The 21,037-nt window shown below is 47.3% G+C and overlaps 1 protein-coding gene across 2 annotated transcripts in view; it reads right to left on the bottom strand.

Moving 5' to 3' along the window:
* The window catches only part of gfra2b (GDNF family receptor alpha 2b), a 41,305-nt gene that overhangs the window by 16,829 nt on the left and 3,439 nt on the right, over positions 1–21,037 (bottom strand). For both annotated transcript variants that reach the window (XM_029168154.3, XM_029168155.3), the window contains exons 2-3: positions 18,694–18,993; positions 5,255–5,332 (exon numbers count right to left, since the gene is read on the bottom strand). In XM_029168154.3, coding sequence (XP_029023987.1) covers positions 5,255–5,332; positions 18,694–18,993 — 378 coding nt within the window. The remainder of the gene's footprint in view (positions 1–5,254; positions 5,333–18,693; positions 18,994–21,037) is intronic.

Genomic DNA, 21,037 nt, shown 5'->3' with positions numbered 1-21,037 from the left:
TCAACATCCTGCAACAACAAGTCTTCTTCCAGATTCTGACTTTGGAGCATGAAAGCGTCAGTGGATGAAGGTTAAAGGAAATCAAACGTGTAGAGAACAATAATCGTCCATCAAAGCCTGGAGCTGACGCGTCTCTGCTTCTGACCTTGTAGGTGTGTGATCAACGTGAGCGAACCGTCGTCTGGTTGCACATAACTGACTTCTTCTGCTTCGCTTATGGAAACCAGTCAGAGCGGGAAAATCTGCTTCTCGGGGATCAGGACACTGATACCTTGTAATGGAGATGAACATGCGCTGCTTCGTGAGCTAGATGCATTATTGATGCTACATCATCGATTTAATTATCTGAAGAGTCACGTCTCCTTCTGGTCATTCTCCTATTTATTAATGCAGTAAAATGAAACGTACACAACAGTTTTATTTTAGGACGGATGAGAGGGAGTTGTTTCCACTTCCAGAACTGAAATGACACAAGTATTTCATTACCGTAAAGACTCCAAAAACAAAATTTATTACAAACTGAGCTGACCTGTCAATCTAAAATTAATGAGACATTATGTCAGAGACAGAATGAAGGCTTCTCCTCTATCCATGCCAACGACGAGAGAGAACAGCCCATTCAGGCAAGAAGGCGCTGACTCTACTTAAGGCAACTGACACTACAGATCCTCAGGTTGTGAATCAACAACAACAGAAAGAGAAGCATGATACTAAGGTACACCCTACTATCAGCAGAGATGAAGGACATGATGCAGGTGATGAGTTATCCTTCCAGTTCTCAACCAGCAGGTGTGTGGCCGTCTGGGTCCAATGACCACGTGAAAGCGCCAGCTCGAGGGACAGAACCTTCGAGAAGAAACAAGTCAGCCTCCAACTGAGTCCAGACTCCATCAGTCCCACGGAGCATGAAGCTGTTCAAGACTCCACTAAGAGGCTTCAGTGGTTTCAGCCAACGTCCACCAGCATCTCACCCAGGAGCAACTTCAGAACAGAACCACACTGTGAAGCAGATGGAGGATGATGATGCAGTGTCATTTTAGACTAGAAGATTTGAATGGGTGAACGGGTCGGCACTGGTGTGGATCCCTGACTCACTGGGGTAACGTCCCTGGACATGATGCGCATGTGATGCTACCATTCAACTACAACGCCACCTCATCTGTACAAACCCTGCTTCGAGCCCAGGATTAAAGTTTCCCGTCCATTAAATGAGTGCGTCTGGTCTCAAGGCAGCTCTCACCTCCTCACCCCGAGCTTATTGACTGCAGGAAATGAAGCCGGTTCCACCGGGGGATGAGCATTTAGCTGCTGTGTGCAGCTCTGTGCCGTTCCAGACGGAGTCCAACTACAGCTCGTCTCTGTGCAGGTTAACCAGAGCACATCGTGACCAGGTCAGGACAGAACCATGTGTGCAAACGTGGCTGTGCATCTATCAGAAACCTGGACTGGCTCATCTTTTGGTGTTCCTCTGTGGAACGACGCCTGTTGAGGTTCACTTCAGTATTTATGAACCTTTTTGGGTTGGAGACCAAGGAGACCAAACGTCAACTGTGGAAATTCTGTGACCTAGATGACTGTCCGTCTACAGACAAGCTCCAAATCCTTCCTTACAGGTTTCATTATGAAATCCTTACAGCAGCACATCTAAAACACAGCGCTGGAAAAAGCCAATTAGGCAGCAGTTCAATCTTGACACACACTCGTCTTCAGAAAGACATACAGTATGATTTTTGCAGCGTGACTCAGGAACTCCGTTTAACCCCCGCCACCTGAGGCCCCCTCTCTCATCTCTACCCCCGCCTATGTCTTTAATGCATCGCCTGACTCACACAGCAGCAGCGTTTGAGGGGGAACAGATATAGGAGGAGGACGGGAGCAGGCGAGTACCCAGGGCAGAAGTGCAGGCCAATTAGAGCTGCCCTGGGTGGTGCCGTTATCTAACTCACACACAGCCTCAACAGGATGTACTGTACACAACTCACAGAATCTTGATGATCTTGAAATGATGCTCCATCACACATGTACAGACTTATAGATAAATATATTTACGCCACTGAGACATGATCCCACAGTCAGAAGCAGAGCCGGGAGAGAGCGAGAGGAAACCAGAGGAGTACGATTCCTGATTAAATCCGTGGGAGCCAGTTCATTCATAATGATGGACTCTATAGCCCAGCCATCTGAAGTAGCAGCAGGCCAAGTGTAGGTGCAGGTGAAGGGGTGGAGAACAGCATTGTGTTGTTGGACCCACTCTTCCTCTGCCTTCAGTTACTCGACCCTTTGATTCCTCACAGACTATAGACAGGTGACAGGGATGTGATGCTGATTGACGTATTTCTGTCCTCTGCATCCTCCTTCCTGGACATTCTGTCTTTGTGAGCCCGCTGTGACCTCCATCCTCGTCCAGAACCGCTCAGCGCATCCTGCTTTTAACAAGGCAGCGACACCACGTTTATAGTGAGGCGTTATCTTCTGTCAGGGCGCGTGAAGGCGGCTCATGACACCTCACCTCCATCCTGACCTCCCCCACCACTCACTCGGATGAAGCTGTGTCAGGAGGAAAGTGGCCGTCCTCTCCCTAGTGGATAGATGATCTCTGCTTTCTGCTTCCTAGGCTCTTGGCTCACATTTCCTCTTCTCCTTTCCTTGTCTTTTTATCTTATCTCGCCTGTCACAAGTCTCCTCTTGTTCTATCACTCTTTCTTTCTCTCCCTTTCTCCTGGCCCCTTGTTGTTCTTCCCTCCGGTTTTCACTTTTGTTTCCCTCTTGTTTCATTCTGTCCTTTTTTCTTGTCTCCTTCTAACCTCTCCTTTCCTTCCCTCCTCTCCTCAGCATCACACAGAATCACTCATGCATCTGAAGGACACAGACTGACAAAGATGAATATTGAGAAATAAAGGAGAAAAGATATTTATCAGTGACCGCTGTTTATGAAGCAGGTCCTCGACTCAAAAGTGATTGTGTCTGATTACATGAGCCTCTCAGACCCATTAAAGTGATGGAGGGAATAAACAACATGAAATCAGATGCTTTTTAAAGTAAAATGAAGCAATAAAAGGCCTTTATTTCAGATGTTTTCAGGAACAGCAGTTGCCTTGTTGTGACATTTTAATGGTCTGGTCCAGTCCCCTCTGTTGTAGCTGCCTGCTATTGTTAGGTGATGCTGCTTGTTGTAACTCATGTAACACTATTTTGAGCTGTAAATATGTACTTATGTTGTTTATTTTTGTTTATTATTTTCTATGCTCATTTTTAAGCAATCCTGCACAATTTCTGTCTTGTAGCTGTTCCAGCAATTGAATTTCACCACTGTGGGATCAATACATTTTATCTTATCTTATCTTGGACTTAAAGGTTTGCCCACAGAACCAAACATGAAATGGAGTTTGCTTCCACTAATTTGTGTCTATGATCCCAATTAGAAGTGACGAGGGCCATTGAGTGGGTTAATAACGTTTGAGGCAGGTGGATAAATGCTCTGACCCTCTGGTAGCAGCCACACCTGCTTCATGCTAAATATGACAGATAGACAGTGAAGTTGTGGAGCTGCAGATTCAGACTGTTTGGTTGTTAAAGGACTGGAGCTTCTATTTCTTACTCTCCAGTAGTTTTGGAGACACCCTTGTGATAAAAGCATGCACACGTCCAATTTGATATTCACAAACACTCGTCACGCGCAGCCACCCCCAATCAATTTGTGCCAGTCTTGTCCGAAACATACTTTAATGTTCCAGTGCTGTTTCTTCTGCCACTGCTATTTAACACACTTCTGTATTATCCCCTTATCTCTCCCTGCCTTGGCTCCCTCGTCTCTTTGCTGCTCTGGCTGTGAATCTTCACATCATGCTTTCAGATTGCATGAGACAGGTGATTCGACAGACACGGACACACTGCAAACAGCTTTAACCAACACACTGACTCACACACGCGTTTACAAGCGTCCGTCCGCGTGCTTTCCAACACTGAAAATAATTGAAACGTTACACGGACTCCGTTTGAAGCTGCATTGGTTGCAGCTCTCCTGCTTTGACCATGTTTGTACTTGTGTTAATCTAAGAGAGCAGAACCCAATTTAAAGAGCTGCGAGTCTATTTCACAGCTGTTTGGTGACACACACACACACACACACACACACACACACACACACACACACACACACACACACACACACACACACACACACACACACACACACACACACACACACACACACACACACACAGTAAATGACGATGTATTGCTCAGGGCTTGTGACATTTAAACATTTCTCAGAAACGTGTGTGAAGCCGACACAGTCAAAGCAACGTGTGTGTGTGTGTGTGTGTGTGTGTGTTCAGCAGCTCTAATGCACTACGACCAATCAGAGCATAGCTGAGGGAGCGATGGAGACGAGACGCTCCACTGACTGGGAACATGCTCAGGTACAAACTTCATTTCAGTGTCTGCACATGGTTTCACTGTTCTGTGTTACGGGTGAACTTCTAACAACCTGACTGAGCTGGATCCATCACTGCTTCTATATGAAACCATCTCACAAACTACGGTCAAAGTCACTTCAAGTCCTTGTTTATCAGCTCAAAGCTACAAAACATTTCCTTTTGCTATCACAAACATTAAGAACTGAGCGGATGAATCCACTTTCAGTCACCTAATTCTAAAAGCAGTTTCTAGCACTTCAAGGAAATGGACAAGTTAATCTCAGAGCATCGTAGTAGCCATAAAAATACATGTGATTCCACGTGATACAATCACTCCCTGCAGTGAATGCTCCACAGACGGACTCAGGGTCACACAAGCAGACGGTCCGTTTGTCCCGACGTGTTCAGGGTTCCAGGTTAGGAAAGAGACCAAGAACTTCTACAGGTTAAGGACTAACGACGACTAGTAAAGTGACCTTTACAGTTCAGCGTAGCGGTGGCTGGCACATATGCTGATACCGTTATAAACTGCCCTGTGTCTATTAGACTGGGATGTTTAACGAACAACTGAAGAAAGGTTATCTCTCTGCCCTTTAAATAATGAGAAATGTGTGGAGGCACATAGGAACCAAAATAGGTTTTCATGAAAGGCCTGTTTTAGTTCCACACAGACACGTAATTACAGAGACACACATTCATTCACGCACTCACAGATGAAGCAAGATAAGAAAGGGGGAGCGTTCCTCGGTTCACCTTCATCAGCAGCACAGATTTATATTGTTCTTAGTAAACCCAGACACTCAGAAGTGACAGCGCGCGCGCACACACACACGTACCTGAGATGATGGAGGCGTGTCGGAATTCCTCGGAGAAATGAATCGGTTCATACGGAGACGTCTCGTAGAATTCTTCCCCTGAAAATCAACAGAAACTTGTTCAGCTGAGGCACAAACACAAGTAAACAGCAGCTTAGTGTGACGCCAGGTGACCATCTGTCTCCACCTGGACTCCAATGGCAGCACAAACAAAAAAGCTCCTTCTGAGCCCTAACGCACACAATGTGAAGATAAATGAGTTCAGTCTGACTTACAACTTCATCTATGATGTCCAACCAGAATCAGCCTCTTTAATCCAGCTGCTAATATTTTGTCTTCAGTATCGACCGTTCAGGGACTTTCCTTCTCCTCACATCCAGTGAGCTGAGGACTGGTTTCAGCATCTGAGTCTGAAAATCTTTGTTCACTTGCTTCTGTGATGCATCAAGGGCAACAGACAAAAAGAGATGGAGCCGCACACTCAATCCTTCTACTGGTGCCACAAACTTCCTTTTACCAACCACGTTCTAAGACAATTAAACCCACACAAACAGACCAAACATTCATTATCATCAGATTTCCAGGACACCACCAAAATAAAACCCAGATGAACATAGTCAAAGGGTATTAACAGAAAATCAACATTTTCTACACACAGCTACTGTACACGTGCAAAGCAAAACAAAATGTGTGTGTTACTCTGAACAGGGAGGTTTATTCTCACTGAAACTAGATGCCTTTGATTCTAAATTAATCAGACAAGTTCACAAGCTCCTGCAGGGACGGATTAATGTCCATCATCTGTAAATCCTTATATATTTCCCTTTCAGTCAGAGCAGATAAAGGACCGACGGGAAAACCCACCATTAGCGTTAGCATCGCTGCTCAGCTCATACACAACACACTGCGATACCAGAAACACAATGCATAACAACTACACATGTTGTAGAATTGTATGGGGCATTTCAGTATCTTACCATAACAACACTAACAATTCCTAAACAGGGCTGATATTAATGTGCTGAGTAACAGACTTGTGAGATGTGAGGGAGCCATTAAAAGCCCAACAGAAGCACTAATTCTCAACAGAAGTGTTGAGACAGGATGATCATTAAAACTCATTGATCCAAGTTCACACAGAATTAATGTAAAGATACAAAATATCACAAAACAGCAGCTCAAAACACACATACACACACACACACAGGCGCGCACACACACGGGAGCGCGCACACACACACACACGGGCGCACACACACGGGCGCACACACACGGGCGCACACACACGGGCGCACACAGGCAATTATCCAGCACATTAACACCTCCTGGCCGATCAGTGATTTGAACAGGATGTTATGAAGTCATTTTATCTTCCACTACGGTATAATTCAGGCTGGTAACATAAATCCAGACGTAGTAAACACATAAACACAAGGGCTCCATGAAACGTTCCCTCCTGCAGCTCTGCACATTAAACTGTGTCAGATACTGCTCTGATAATGTCTCCTCACGGTTACGCTGCAGTGTGAAGACAAACAGTTCACAGGAACAGCTAAATGTCACTTCTGGGTCATAGTGCAGCACAAACAGACAGCTACAGCAGCTTCATCTACAGTGAACAAGCTCAGAGGAAAATGAAAGGTAAGAATTCAGCCTTAACTGACATAAATATTACCAGGAGGTTTAATGTGGTAGTGAACAGAAATGCTGTGCACATTGTTTTTCCTTCGCCCTCAGTGAACTAAAGGTCTGCGTCACATCTTGCACCTCACCATCATAGATTAGTGGCTTCTATGCTCCCTCCCACACAAACACATAACTTGTAACGCATGCACGGTGTAATGCACCTGCTACAACATGCCTTCAAACATGTTTCATGTGTGATTGCGTTATGTCTTACTAGGTTCAACAGATGAGAAGCTGATCTGTCAGAGCTGCTGCTGTGCATTTTAGGCACAGTCTGACAGTTCCTTCAGGTGTGTGTGTGTTGCCTTTGACATATTACGTGATGTTTACATCGTGGTGTCCACGTCTGCCTGGAGCTGCTGAAATGTGAGGACACGAGGCTACAAGGCATCTCTTCCTGAACGTAGGTATCAAAGCTTTCATACATATTTTTCCTGATCAAACATCTGCAAGGCTGAGTTTTTAGCATTTATTTTTACATGTTTACATGCTTCTAGTTGTTGTCTTTACCACCTCGCATATTGTACACAGTCTGCGTTGTGATTGTTTTCTTCCTGGTCTTAATTCCTTTGACAGCCTATTTTAAACACTTTGCCTTAGCACTTAAAGATGCTCAACAAATCCATCTGCCTTCATGGTGGGCAGCCATGACGACTGTAGATCAACAAAGTAACATAAAACTGACAGCAAATGAACAGTGTTACATTGCCTCATGCCCGTCCACATGTACATATATTGTATGTGTGCAAACATGCTGCTGTGGATTAAGTCACAGGCTCAAATCCTACAGCCTGCAGGCCCCACACATGCAGAGGCCCTAGATTAGCTACTGGAGATTAAAAAACTCCATTTAAATTGGATGGAAGTGTGCCACACACAACTATCGAATACAGCCTCACTCAGTATAATAAAAAGCAAAAAGGTCTGGTTGGTTAGCAACAGTGAAATAGATTCTATCACAACAGTGGTCTAATGTTCAACAAATAACTCTCTGAGCCAACTAACTGGTTTCAGACGGTGCCAACGCTTTGCTGGTCTAGAACCGAGAACTGTTTATATCTACTAGGATAAAATAATCAGGACCAACAGGATCAGCAGAAGCTTTGTGAAGAGAATCATTTGTTGGATTAAAGCGGTTTGTAATGGACGTGTTCTCACTGCCACATATTACACACAGGGGCAGCTCATCGCTGGTGAAACCACGTCCTTACTGTCGCTAATGAAATGCGCCAATAGAGGAAGAAGAACTCGCATCGTTTACTATTAGCATCAAATACTACGTCAAAACGTTATAATGATAGAAGTCATTAATAACACAAACGCTGCTTTCAACTATTTTGAAAGAGATTACAACAAATTGCAAAAATATAACATATATATATATATATACATATAATCCCGTTTTAAAACCGTGTAATGCTCGTGTCCATGTTTACACCTTATTTAGTCAGTTTTAAGTAAAGAGCCCTTGAAGACCAGCAGCTAATGCTAATAGTGTTAGCGCGCTAACACACTCATGGCGATTAGCACGTTATTTTAACACTAACTTGATAACGTTAGACAAAATTGTACACTCGTTGATATTTACCTCCTGGAGGTCACAATTTGTCGGTTTTAAGCTGGTGAAACCTCCTTCACCAAAATATTCGCCATTTATTCTCCAAATACCGTTAAAATTGCCCCTTTCTGACTCCCGCTACCAGGTTAGTGCTACGCGAGGCCGCGGCCATAACGTCCCGCCCCCTCAGATTCCTAATTGGTTTCTGACGAGCTCCAACCAATAGAGATACAGAGAGGTCAAGATGGACTTGGGCTCATGCATCGAAAACCGTAACTCTCAACAAACTTTGTTAACAAAAGACAGAAATCTCAAAACCTATATGTAAATAAATATATCTAAGGCAAAGCGAACCCTCTGGGCTTAGTCAGTCTGAACACGTCTGTGCAGAGTTGAGAAATGCAAACCGTGGAGTTGACACACGAGCTCAGCAGCATTTGATCAAAGAGCCTGTTTTCCTTTTGCCTCAAACAGGAAATGGACTGAGGATTATGGCAGATTGCTCTCAAAAGCCAACATTTGCCTTCATGCTGCAGGTAAACAGCTGATTCCCGCTGCATTCGGAGGCAGCTTGACATTTTCAGTGGCATGTCCGAGCCAGGATGTTCAAACGAACAACTTCTGATCGTTGGCTCTTTAATCTCTGCACCGCTCACATTAACATGCCACCAAACTCTGCTGCTGATTTACTCCAGCCCTGAGTTTCTCTGCAATCATTTGCCACCCGTGAGCATTTGTCTGGCATTTAGCAGCGTCGCTCCCTCCCACTGCTCCGCTGGCTCCGCTCCTGCCTGTAGCTGCAGAGTGGAGCTCATCCCGGGGAGATGCTACTAATTTACTCTTACACACAGAAATAATTCTTCTCGAGAGACAAACGAGGTTTGTGCAGACAGGAGGCCTGTGCTGCAGCTGCTACGTTTCAGTCTTTTCTTTCTTGCTCTGTGGCTCAGACGGCAGATCTCAGTCGTGTTTAAGGGAAAGCAGGAGCAGAAAAGGATTTCTTATCAGGGTTTAAAGAGGCAAGCTCTCTAAATAAAAGCTGGATGTAAGTGCAGGCTGCTCAGGTGCATTTCTGGCGCCGGGGTAATGTCCATAGATTGGTGCTGAGGGGAGATGAAAGGAAGCTAGAAGCAGGAGGAGGTATTGGCAAAAGTACCGGCTGTGTCTGCAATTACTGGCAGCAGCGACATTTGGAGAAGCTGCTCTTTGCATCCTTAACTCAAGCACACAGAGCATCGTGAAATGACTCCTCTGCCAAGGGGCTCGGTGCAGGATGCAGTGTGTCTGTACAGTGGGGAGATATGGGAAGTCACCGTGTGGATTAATGTGCAGCATCCGTGGCCACCACTGCGTAAACCACACACCTGACGTGTGAGTGTCACTAAACAAACCAAGAGAATGAGAGAAAACCAAGAGCCTGCTCCCAGCAAGGCAGAACCAGCACAGGCGCTGCGTCCACATGCACGTTCTCCTGCGGTCGCCCCCGCCACGTTCTACTGCAGCTCTGGACCCTTCTGCAGGAGACGGGACGTGCTCCATCGTGGTCCGACGCAGACGTGTGGTCTCAGCCTGAAAGTTGATGGCTGTAACTCAGGTTCTGTAGCAGGATCACTGACAACTGTTTACATCTGGTTCTGATACGAAGGTTTTGACCTGCTGCTACTTACAGTATGTATACAGTACATGCGTCACACTTCATCCAGAGTCTTTCATCGTCTTCTGCAACATAATTTCCCAACAAATGAGTCGTGCATTAATATATTGTGTAAGAGAAAGGGTCGTTGGTGCCGACAGCAGATGTTTTCAATCACTACGAGAGTTAATGAGACGTTGAAGAGTGTTTTGAATTATGCTGATTGCGTTACATGATTTTGAAGAAAAGCCACTTTAAGACACAAACCAGTGTAATTGCAGAACATTAACGGCGCCTAACGCATGGTTTGTGAAGAAAGGCTGAGGAGCAGTTGCCTGGAAGCTCAGACGCTGCAGCAGTCGGAGCTGCACGCGTGCACTTCGCCTGTCTGCATGGGTAATAAGCTGAATTTGAGATTTCACAAAGTGCTTAGTTGCAGTCCTGCTGGTGCTGCTCTCCGCTTTCACTGCCCCCTTTAATTATTACTGACAGGAGAGGAGCGCGTCCACCCACTGAAACGAGCGGCTGTCTTCACCGCTTCTATTTTCTGTCCGGTCATAATTTTTGCCGTCATAAACATGCAACAACAGTTTACCAACGTCTCCGTTCCACAGGAGGCTTTCCTTGTTTAGATCAAGTAGCTCATAAAAGCTAATGTTTGGCTTCAGCATTCCACAGATTCATTTCATGAAGTCAGCTGCTCTCGTCCTTTCACCTTTTGGCTCCACCACAAACACTAAGAACGTTCTAATGTGAGTCAGAGCCCGATCACATGTGTGGTTTTCCACTAAACAGGCTTCTTACATGCCTGTAAGCACCGTGAAATCTTTATATCATAAACCTGGAGGCAGCCCGTTGTCGTAGCGACAGCCTCCTGAGCGATATTGGGCTCCGCATCCACACATCTGCCGTCTGACTGCGTGCAGCTGCTTGTTCACCGTGTCAACCAGGAGACGACAACATGCCATCACACAGGAAATGATGGCTGATGAAGAGGCGCTGGTCACTGGTCAGGCCAGGCTCGTCACAGCAGGAGGTCCCACGCGGCATAATGGCAGCGAAGCAGCGTTCACCGCGGCGTCTGTTCGCGGGTGATGAATCTCTGCCGTAGTTTAACACTCAGGTTCCTGGTGGTGATTATCTGCTTGATAATGAGTTGAACAAGCAGCTTTGTGACCTAACGTGGACGCATCCATGACCTGACGAGTGGACGACATGTTGCATTCAGGGACATTTCTCAGACTCCAACCTGCATTACATCATTTTCCACACCTGCGAATGAAACAAACAGAGAGCTGCATTCGTTTTACTTCAGCTCTCGTCACCTGGACCAGAATCCAGTGAAGCTGTTGATGAAGCCACCAGCTGCTGGATGGTGTCGATCAGGGCGTGGATCAGATTTCTGCCTTAGTGTTTGAGCTCTCGTGTGGACGACATGTGATATTTAAAAAAAAAGGGTTTCAGAGACTCTGAAAACCACAGTTCATCACAGCATCACACAGGTGAAAGTAATACTATCAGATCCGCTGTCACTCGTGTCAAACCCACAGCTGATTAGTTTTAATTGTTAGCGTTAGTTCCTGCTCGACTTGATTGTGAAATGTGTGGGTTGGTTAAATGGGTGGGTTGGTTTGATGGGTTGGTTTGTTATTTTTGACTCTGATGAGGTGCAGCGGCTCTGTTTCCCGGTGGAGTCAGATTGAGGTGCTTTATAAAAGCTGCTTCTGATGTTTGGACACCTTACACATGTACCTGATAGAGTAGTGGAGCCGAGCTGCCTAAACAGCAGAACTTATGAGGGAGGCGGTCGTGCTCTCAGTGACCAGTCAGTGTTTAAGTAATTGCTCGGACTAGATGCCAAATCCCTTAAGCTAATAGATCAGGACACTTAGTATTGACTGCGGCTCTTTAGCGTGCAGGCTAATACTCAGGCTTTAAGGATCACTGAGGTGCTTAGAGTTCAGCCTGCTAAATTATACATTAACACTGACGTCGGCGTCTAGCATGCAGTCGAATCAAGGGCTAATTCCCCGTCTGACTAATGACTGATGAGTTTAGCATGAGGCTAATGAGCTCTGTGAGCTCCCTAATGTCCAGGTGTGTCAGGTGTTTGTCAGACGTCTGTCTGGGCCGTGATGTTGGAGACTCCAGGTTTCCTCCTCATTCACATCCTGTTGTTCAGCCTTCACTGCTTCTTCTTTGTGTTGCTAAAACAAACTTGTGTGTTTTTGCTTTTCTCCCTTGGAATCCAATGCTTCCATCTCTGAATTTTAATGATCTCATCTGTGTTGATTAAGTTTATTTCCATTTGCATTTTGACTTCCAATCCAAGCTCTAGTGCTGTAAATTAAAACTGTGTCATTATCGCTGCTACATTTAACCTCAGCTGAATATTTAACAAGGTTAAATTATGCGTTTTAAACTAGGAAATTTAGTTTCTCCGTCTTCTCTTTAAACATTCATTGTCTGCTCAACGGACTTAAGCACCTGGGCTGGATCTGACATGGTTCACGTTGATAGGTGACAGGTGAGACGGACTTGTGGATTGGTGGATGGACTGAACACCCAGCTCCCGTCGTCTGCCAGCACCGGGTTCCACAGGTACCGGGTCCCTTCTACAGGTTCCGTGTCCCACAGGTACTGTGTTCTACATGTACCATGTTCTACATGTACCGTCTTATACAGGTAACATGCTCCATTGTTACCATGTTGTAAAGGTACCGTGTTCCGCTGGTAACATGTCCCACAGGTACCGGGTCCCTTCTACAGGTTCCGTGTCCCACAGGTACTGTGTTCTATATGTACCATGTTCTACATGTACCGTCTTATACAGGTAACATGCTCCATTGTTACCATGTTGTGAAGGTACCGTGTTCCGCTGGTACCGTGTCCCACAGGTACCGGGTCCCCTCTACGGGTACCGTGTCCCACAGGTACCGGGTCCCCTCTACGGGTGCCGTGTCCCCTCTACAGGTACCATGTCCCACAGGTACCGTGTCCCCTCTACAGGTTCCGTGTCCCACAGGTACTGTGTTCTACATGTACCATGTTCTACATGTATCGTCTTATACAGGTACCGTGTTGCGTTGGTATGATGTTGTACAGGTATGTGTTCCGCTGGTACCGTGTCCCACAGGTACCGGGTCCCCTCTACGGGTACCGTGTCCCACAGGTACCGGGTCCCTTCTACAGGTTCCGTGTCTTGCTGGTATCATGTTGTACAGGTACCATGTTCCGCTGGTAACATGTCCCACAGGTACTGTGTTCTACAGGTACTGTGTCCTGCTGGTACCGTGTTCTACAGGTACCGTGCAGCACCGGTCCTGGTCAATTTGGCGCCCTGCGCGAGATCAATGGTGCTTTTTGATCCTATATCCTACACGGGCTCAGAGTTCGCCGCCTTCTCCTCTGACTCCAATGCTGAATGCTCTTCAGTGAAGTCATGTCATTATTCCAGCTGCTCACACACATCATACAGTGTTTGTTTACTCTGATTAAGAAGTCAATCACATTAACATAATTAGGCTTTGCTGTTTACTTGAGCTCTGCCTTCCTCACATTATTATCTTAATGATGTTATAATTGCATTTTGATGTAAACTCGGATCATCGCAGTCACAAGGTCGAAGACTCAGCACAAGCAGCAGAAACACAGAATGGGGAATGGAGAATGGGGAACAGAGAACGGGGAACAGAGACCGGAGAACAGGGAACAGAGATCAGAGAACAGGGAACAGAGAACGAAAAACGGGGAACAGATATCAGAGAACGGGGAACAGAGAACAGAAAATGGGGACAGAGAACAGGGAACGGGGAACAGAAAACAGAGATCAGAGAACAGGGAACAGATATCAGAGAACGGGGAACAGAGAACAGAAAATGGGGACAGAGAACAGGGAACGGGGAACAGAAAACAGAGATCAGAGAACAGGGAACGGAGAACGGGGAACAGAGACCGGAGAACGGGGAACAGAGATCAGAGAACGGGGAACAGAGAACAGGAATCAGAGAACGGGGAACAGAGAACAGGAATCAGAGAACGGGGAACAGAGACCGGAGAATGGGGAACAGAGATCAGAGAACGGGGAACAGAGAGCGAAGAACGGGGAACAGACAAAAGAGAATGGGGAATGGAGAACGGAGATCAGAGAACAGTGAACGGGGAAGCTGCAGACTCCAAGCCCACGAGTCCACACTTTGTGGGGTTCTTTCTGAGAACAAATGTGCAGCGTGTGATCATCTGCCATGCTTTGACGTAAACACGTTCAGCTTCACTGTTTTTGTCTGAGCTGCTCAGAATCCTGAAAATCCATGAAGACTGTTAAGTTTAATAAATCTTTTCACAGAGAAATGAACTGTACGAGTTTACAGGACGATGGAACCATCTGGTCTGATCTGGATCAGTCTCTTAAACTGTACAGGAGCTGTTTGTGTGGTAAAGGAGGAGGTGCTGTTTAAACAGACAGCGTCACTAGAAATCTGGTTTAACGGCCCATCGTGATTTGCTCCTTTGCAAACCTTCAGGCCACTTTCCCTCTGTTCGAGCCCAGGGGGAGACGCCGTAGCTGCTGCAGGAGGCGAACGAAGCGGATCTCAGGTTGGACCCTCCGTCCTGGAGAACGCCTTAGTTTGAAGAAGACCTTTCTGTTTCATAATCGTTTAGTTACACTAGCAGCAAACAACAGACGAATGGATCCTCGTGGGACAATCAACGATCCAATGTCTTGTGCTGAGACACATCCACAGGCCCGAGTCAGAGTCAGACGGTGACTCTGTGAAGCCACAGACACTGGTTCCACCTCAGTGGGAGACGCTGCTCCTCTAATGACGACGGATGAGGTGAGGGTTTGATCCTGGTCTCATCTTCCTGATGCTCCGCTCCATTTCCTCCTTTCTCCGTCCCTGCAGCTCAGATTGCCTCTACCTCCATCATCTGCTGTCATCACACTTTGACCCAATTCCCAGGATCAGTCTTTTATCTGCACTGATCCTCTTTGTCCTGTCTGTTTCTCTTAAACAGACGCAGGCTTGTTCTTTCATAGTGAAGCTGAGGTGATGGATCAGCTGTCAAACTAATTAGCCACATATTATTTCAATCAGCCGCCCATTAAGCTTGTTTCAACAGAAACGAGAGGCTGATGAGCGTCTGCAGCGACTTTACATCACATATGTCCTCGGCATCACATCAAGTCGTGTGAGTCAGTGTTTCAGTTTAAGACGAAGGTTTCCTCTGGTTCTGCTGAACCTGTCTTGGCCGGTTCCTATTTAAACAGGACCTGTTGCTGTTTCAAGTGATGGATCACGCGCCACCGGCAGCTTCCAACTCTTGTGTTCCTCTCCGTGGTTCCAGTTATTGTTCTTTTCTTACCTGCAGGCAGCTGCATTATGTTTGAACACACACGTCATAAATTAGGACGAAGGGTTGTTTTTCAGCGTCGGGGCGAGAAGCTGAATGGAACCAGGTTCAAGCTCCAGCAGAGCCAGAGTCACCGGCAGACGTTCAGGGCTTCTGTTTCGTCCTGCCTGTTTTTGAGACGACAACTTTCAGCTGCTTCTTGTTTGTACGTCTTACTTTAATGCAGTAGAGGAAGAAGCAGCTTCTTTAGTATCATCTTTCCCAAATCCATGTGACAAGGTGTTTTTCTTCATCTCCGTTTTGTGACCGTTACAAGGATTTCATCAAACAGGTGGATGGAAACCTAATGAGCTGGTGTCAGATCGCTCTGCTCCTTCACGGTTCCTCTGCTGCGTCTCACGCTGGGAACAGCTTTGCTCACAAGGAATAAAAAAAGGAACCAAAAGTAAAAGGTTCTGTCTCCAGACTCGCTCTCTCTCCGCCCACAACCAATTTCCTGTCCCGCAGCTCATTAGTCATCTCCACCCTCTGCACCGCTCGCTGAGGATCTGCTGTCCATCAGGACCCCCTTAATTACCCAAACGGCCACATGTGACCTGATCATCCCCAAGTAGCTCCTGTTCAGACCGTCCCTTTCACTGCCTGCGTCTGTTTTCATCAACGTCCTCATAGACGAAACCTGGCGCCAGCTGAGACGGGCTCATTAATTTTCACCCTGAATGATGAGTTAGCTTCACTGGCCTCATCCAGAACCTTACTCAGTTCAGTTAATAGCACTTACTAACTTTTCCTTTTTGCACCATGTTATCTGACTCCTGACCGGCTTTAATAAGGTTCTGGATGATGTGCCATTCTGTCCCATCAGGCTCCATGTCAGACGCTGCAGCTGCAGCATCACACAGTAGATGTCATCCACTAAGACCCTGCATCCAGACGCAGGTACGCTGTCTGTCCTCACACAGTGAGGTCGACCTCTGACCTCGTTAGCATCTACTTGGCGACGTGTCAGTTGACGAAAATGCTAATGCTACCGACATACTGCTACCGACTCCTGGTTCAGGTTGGCAGCGTGATGACGTCAGATGATTTGAGCTAGATGACCTGTAATACAGTGTCTCACCACAGACCTGTGGGGGCGCTGTTCTGGTCTGTAAGTGACAGACGAACCTGATGAAGTACATCTATTTTATGGGTCTCATTTCTCTCTTTTCTCTGCTTTGATCACTGAGCGCATACATCACACATCATAGTGTATTTATGCTGTTTATACAACTTGTAAACTGCTGCAGGATAATGAGAGTGGGATTAATTGTCCCGTTTAGTTCCGTTCGCTGCCGTTTCTCTGGCACATTTCAGGCTAATGAGCTTAATCAGACTTGAGTTGTGAGACTTTATGTCTTCATTTTTCTTTGCTGACTTTAACTGGTTTCTATGTGGCTGTCGAAGCCGTGCTCCAATCTGCTTCCTCTAAATCCACCGTCTGCTCCGCTGAACTGATCCTTAACCTTGGCTGCAGACAAACTTATGAATTATTTCAGTCTCACCTGTTTCCTCTCGTCTGAATTCGATTAGAAGTTTTAAGCTGAAAAGCCAACAAATCCTCAGTCTAGTTAAATATTCATGCATGAATGGGACGCGCAGAAGAAAAGCACTGCAGGAAAAACTCTTTTGTTCTTTGTCACATGAAAGAAAAAAGCAGAGCTTGAAATTCAAAGTGCAGCATTTACTGTAGAAAATCATCTGTAACAAAATTAATGCAGCTGAAGCCGCAGCACAAAGTAAAGCTGCTCTACAATTAAACAGACTTTGCTTGATGTTTGACTCAAGGTCGTCTCCAACGTGAACCCGATCACCATGTCCTCGATATGGGCTGGACCTGGTCCACATCTGCTCTGCTGCTCATTTCTCCATGAACTGTTGTCTGGTTCTGACCCACCATGAACCAGTGACACGTCTGACCGGTCCAGGTCCGAGCAGCACTCGGCACCGCGCTGAATTCTTTAGCAGCCAAACGCGTCGAGCAGCGTGATTACGCTGCGATTGAGCCTGAGACGAGCAGAAACGCTCCAGTAGGTGAGTTAAACAGAGTCACAGAGCTCCAGCAGAGTCCTGATGTGTACGGAGCTAACGAGCCGAGCGCCGAGCGGAGCCTCTAAATGTTTCATAGGCGTCTTTATCCTCTAACCACCGACAAACACCACAGATCAGCTCCTCGGCCTAATGACCCGCCACACACACACAGCCGCACAAATGCACCGCAGACACACAGACACACAAACGCACAAATGCACCGCAGACACACAAATGCACAAATGTACTGCAGACACACAGACACAAATGCACAAATGCACCGCAGATGCACAAATGCACTGCAGACACACAGACACACAAAGGCACAATTGCACCACAGACACACAAACGCATAAATGCACCGCAGACACACAAACGCAGTGCACACAAACACAAACGCACCGCAGACGCACACAACCGCACTGTAGACACACACAGACACACACACAACCACAGACACACAAATGCACATACACACTGCAGACACACACACACACTGCAGACACACACAACCACAGACACACAAACGCACAAACACACTGCAGACACACAAACGCACACACACACACACACACACACACACACACACACACACACACACACACACACACACACACACACGGTGGTCACACACAGGATGCACATGTAGGTCAGGCAGCGTTGCAGCATAATCAACACAAGCGGGTGTGTGTCACTACTGTCTCACAGTTTGTGTCTGTGGTGCGTTTGTGTGTCTGTGTTACATGGTTCGTAGCTCTACAGAGATGTCCTTAGTGGGCTGGAGAACAAAGACTGAGGCTCTTAATGAGCTCTGCCACTGCTGAGACCCAAACTAGGCCAGGCAGCAGCCAGAGTGTGTCTGTGCATCATGGCCCGGCGGGACCAGAACCGACCCGCAGCATTAACGCCGTCTGTGACCCCTCACAGCGAAGCGTTCTGAAGCTCATTACAGTTGGAACCACAGAGAACCATCAGGGCAGCAGGAGCCTGTGAGTGGTCCAGGCCCAAGCCTCTGGTCCGGTTTGAGTTCCTGACCAGCAGAGAACACAGATGCCACTGAACGGGTCAGCGCCGATTTAGCTTCAGCTCCCTCTGAGACTCCCGCAAACACAGAGGTGTGGGGAACCACAGCTTTGTGGTGCTGTGGTCATCACTCACCCTCGGTCAGGCCCATGTGGATGCTCCAGTAGTTCTGCAGACACTGCAGCTCCTTCTTCATGCCTCTCTTGCAGCGGCAGTCGTACAGCGGCGAGTCCTGCAGCACCTCCAGCGCTCCCTGGCACTCCTTGGAGGCCAGCATGGCGCTGCGCTCCCTGTCGCCGCCGGACAGGCACTGCCGCATGATCCGGTAGCGCGAGCTGCACTGGCTGTTCTGGTTGCACAGCTCGGAGGCTCGCACGCAGTCCAGAGGTTCCCTCCAGCCGGGCGGGCCCAGCTCCGAATCACAGACACACACACCTGCAGGAGGAGGGAGAGGTGGATGAGACGCACCGTTCCAGCAGATCAACACAAACACAACATTTGCCACCGCCACCGCGCCAGGAGCTGAACCTGAGAGCTGCAGCAGACGTTAGCGAAGCTTCCACCGGTCAGAGCTGACACTCAGTACCGAACAAAGTTCTGCACGGAGCCGACGCGTCCTGCAAAGCAAACTTCCAGGAACAGCATGACGACGTCATCAGCGCTTGTTTCTGCCGGGCCTCAGAGACCCAGTAACGGTTCTTTGTTTTTCACTGCAAACAACAGCTGAATAAAGTGGGTTCCACTCGGTTATCTTCCATAGAGGCGCTAAATGACTAACGCGTCTCCAGAGATGCCCGAACTCGGATCAGGCCCAGAAGCACAGTGACACACAGGAACAGCTCAGGACAGTAAAGACCACAGCCCCGCGTCTGCAGGCACCAGACGCGACCCAGTCGAACCGACCAGAACCGCCCGAGACACAGGACGGGTGTCAGGATGCAATGTCTCTTGTGGATCCAGGCGTGACACAGGCCCGGTAAACGTCTCTCAGAACTTCTTACGCTGCTGCAAAATCCCGACCAGGCCTGTTCCTGTGAACACGCTGCCATTTCATTTGACGTGGAGCGGATAAAAGCTGGTGGAAGGACGACAGCGCTTCACACAATAAAAGGAGCCTTTTAAAATCCAAGGACATGACTCAGAACCGGATTTAAATAACAGCAGCACCGTTGTGTTTCCAGCTCAGTCAAAGGTTTGTTTATGCTCCTTTTTAACCCATTATTTGCACAGAAGTAATATTTTGGTTGTTTCAGTCCTGAAGCGATTCTCTTGTGATTTGACCCATGATCATCATTTCACTGGTTGTGTGTAGATTATGTGACTGACAGGAGCCTCAGCAGGTGTCCAAGGAACCACCAAAGAAGAAGAACACAACGATGATGATGAAGATGATGGTGATGATGACACCTATGACAGTTTGTGCTCCTCCTGTTGCAGCTTTTTCACGGCCTGAGCGTTTCCCTTCGTCTTCTCTCTGACTCGTGCTGGCAGCAGGTAAAACCAGCTGCAGCCTCAGGTCAGGGTTGCTTCCAGGCAGCGCAGCAGTTTCCGCTTCCGCTGTGACAGTAATGTGCAGCTGGAACCCAATTAGCACACGAGCTGATAAAAACACCAGCAGAACCGGACCTGCTCACGTGCCTGCTGGCAGATAGAGCCCAGAACTGGATGGAGGCTGAGCTATGAAGGATGTGTAGGCATGTGATTTAGGTTTAGAGCAGAAGTAGAGGCTACAACAAACAGGCTCCACAGACACACAAACAGGCTCCACTAACACAAACAGGCTCCACAGACACACAAACAGGCTCCACTAACACACAAACAGGCTCCACTAACACACAAACAGGCTCCACAGACACACAAACAGGCTCCACTAACACAAACAGGCTCCACTAACACACAAACAGGCTCCACAGACACACAAACAGGCTCCACTAACACAAACAGGCTCCTCTAACACACAAACAGGCTCCACTAACACACAAACAGGCTCCACTAACACACAAACAGGCTCCACTAACACACAAACAGGCTCCACTGACACAAACAGGCTCCTCTAACACACAAACAGGCTCCACTAACACACAAACAGGCTCCACTGACACACAAACAGGCTCCTCTAACACACAAACAGGCTCCTCTAACACACAAACAGGCTCCACTAACACACAAACAGGCTTCACTAACACACAAACAGGCTCCACTGACACAAACAGGCTCCACTAACACAAACAGGCTCCACTAACACACAAACAGGCTCCACTAACACACAAACAGGCTCCACTAACACACAAACAGGCTCCACTGACACAAACAGGCTCCTCTAACACACAAACAGGCTCCACTGACACACAAACAGGCTCCTCTAACACACAAACAGGCTCCTCTAACACACAAACAGGCTCCACTAACACAAACAGGCTCCGCTGACACACAAACAGGCTCCGCTGACACACAAACAGGCTCCGCTGACACACAAACA

The sequence above is a fragment of the Betta splendens genome, chromosome 12 (genome assembly GCF_900634795.4).
Source record: "Betta splendens chromosome 12, fBetSpl5.4, whole genome shotgun sequence".
NCBI lineage: Eukaryota > Metazoa > Chordata > Actinopteri > Anabantiformes > Osphronemidae > Betta > Betta splendens.
This window is presented reverse-complemented; position numbering and strand designations above follow the sequence as displayed.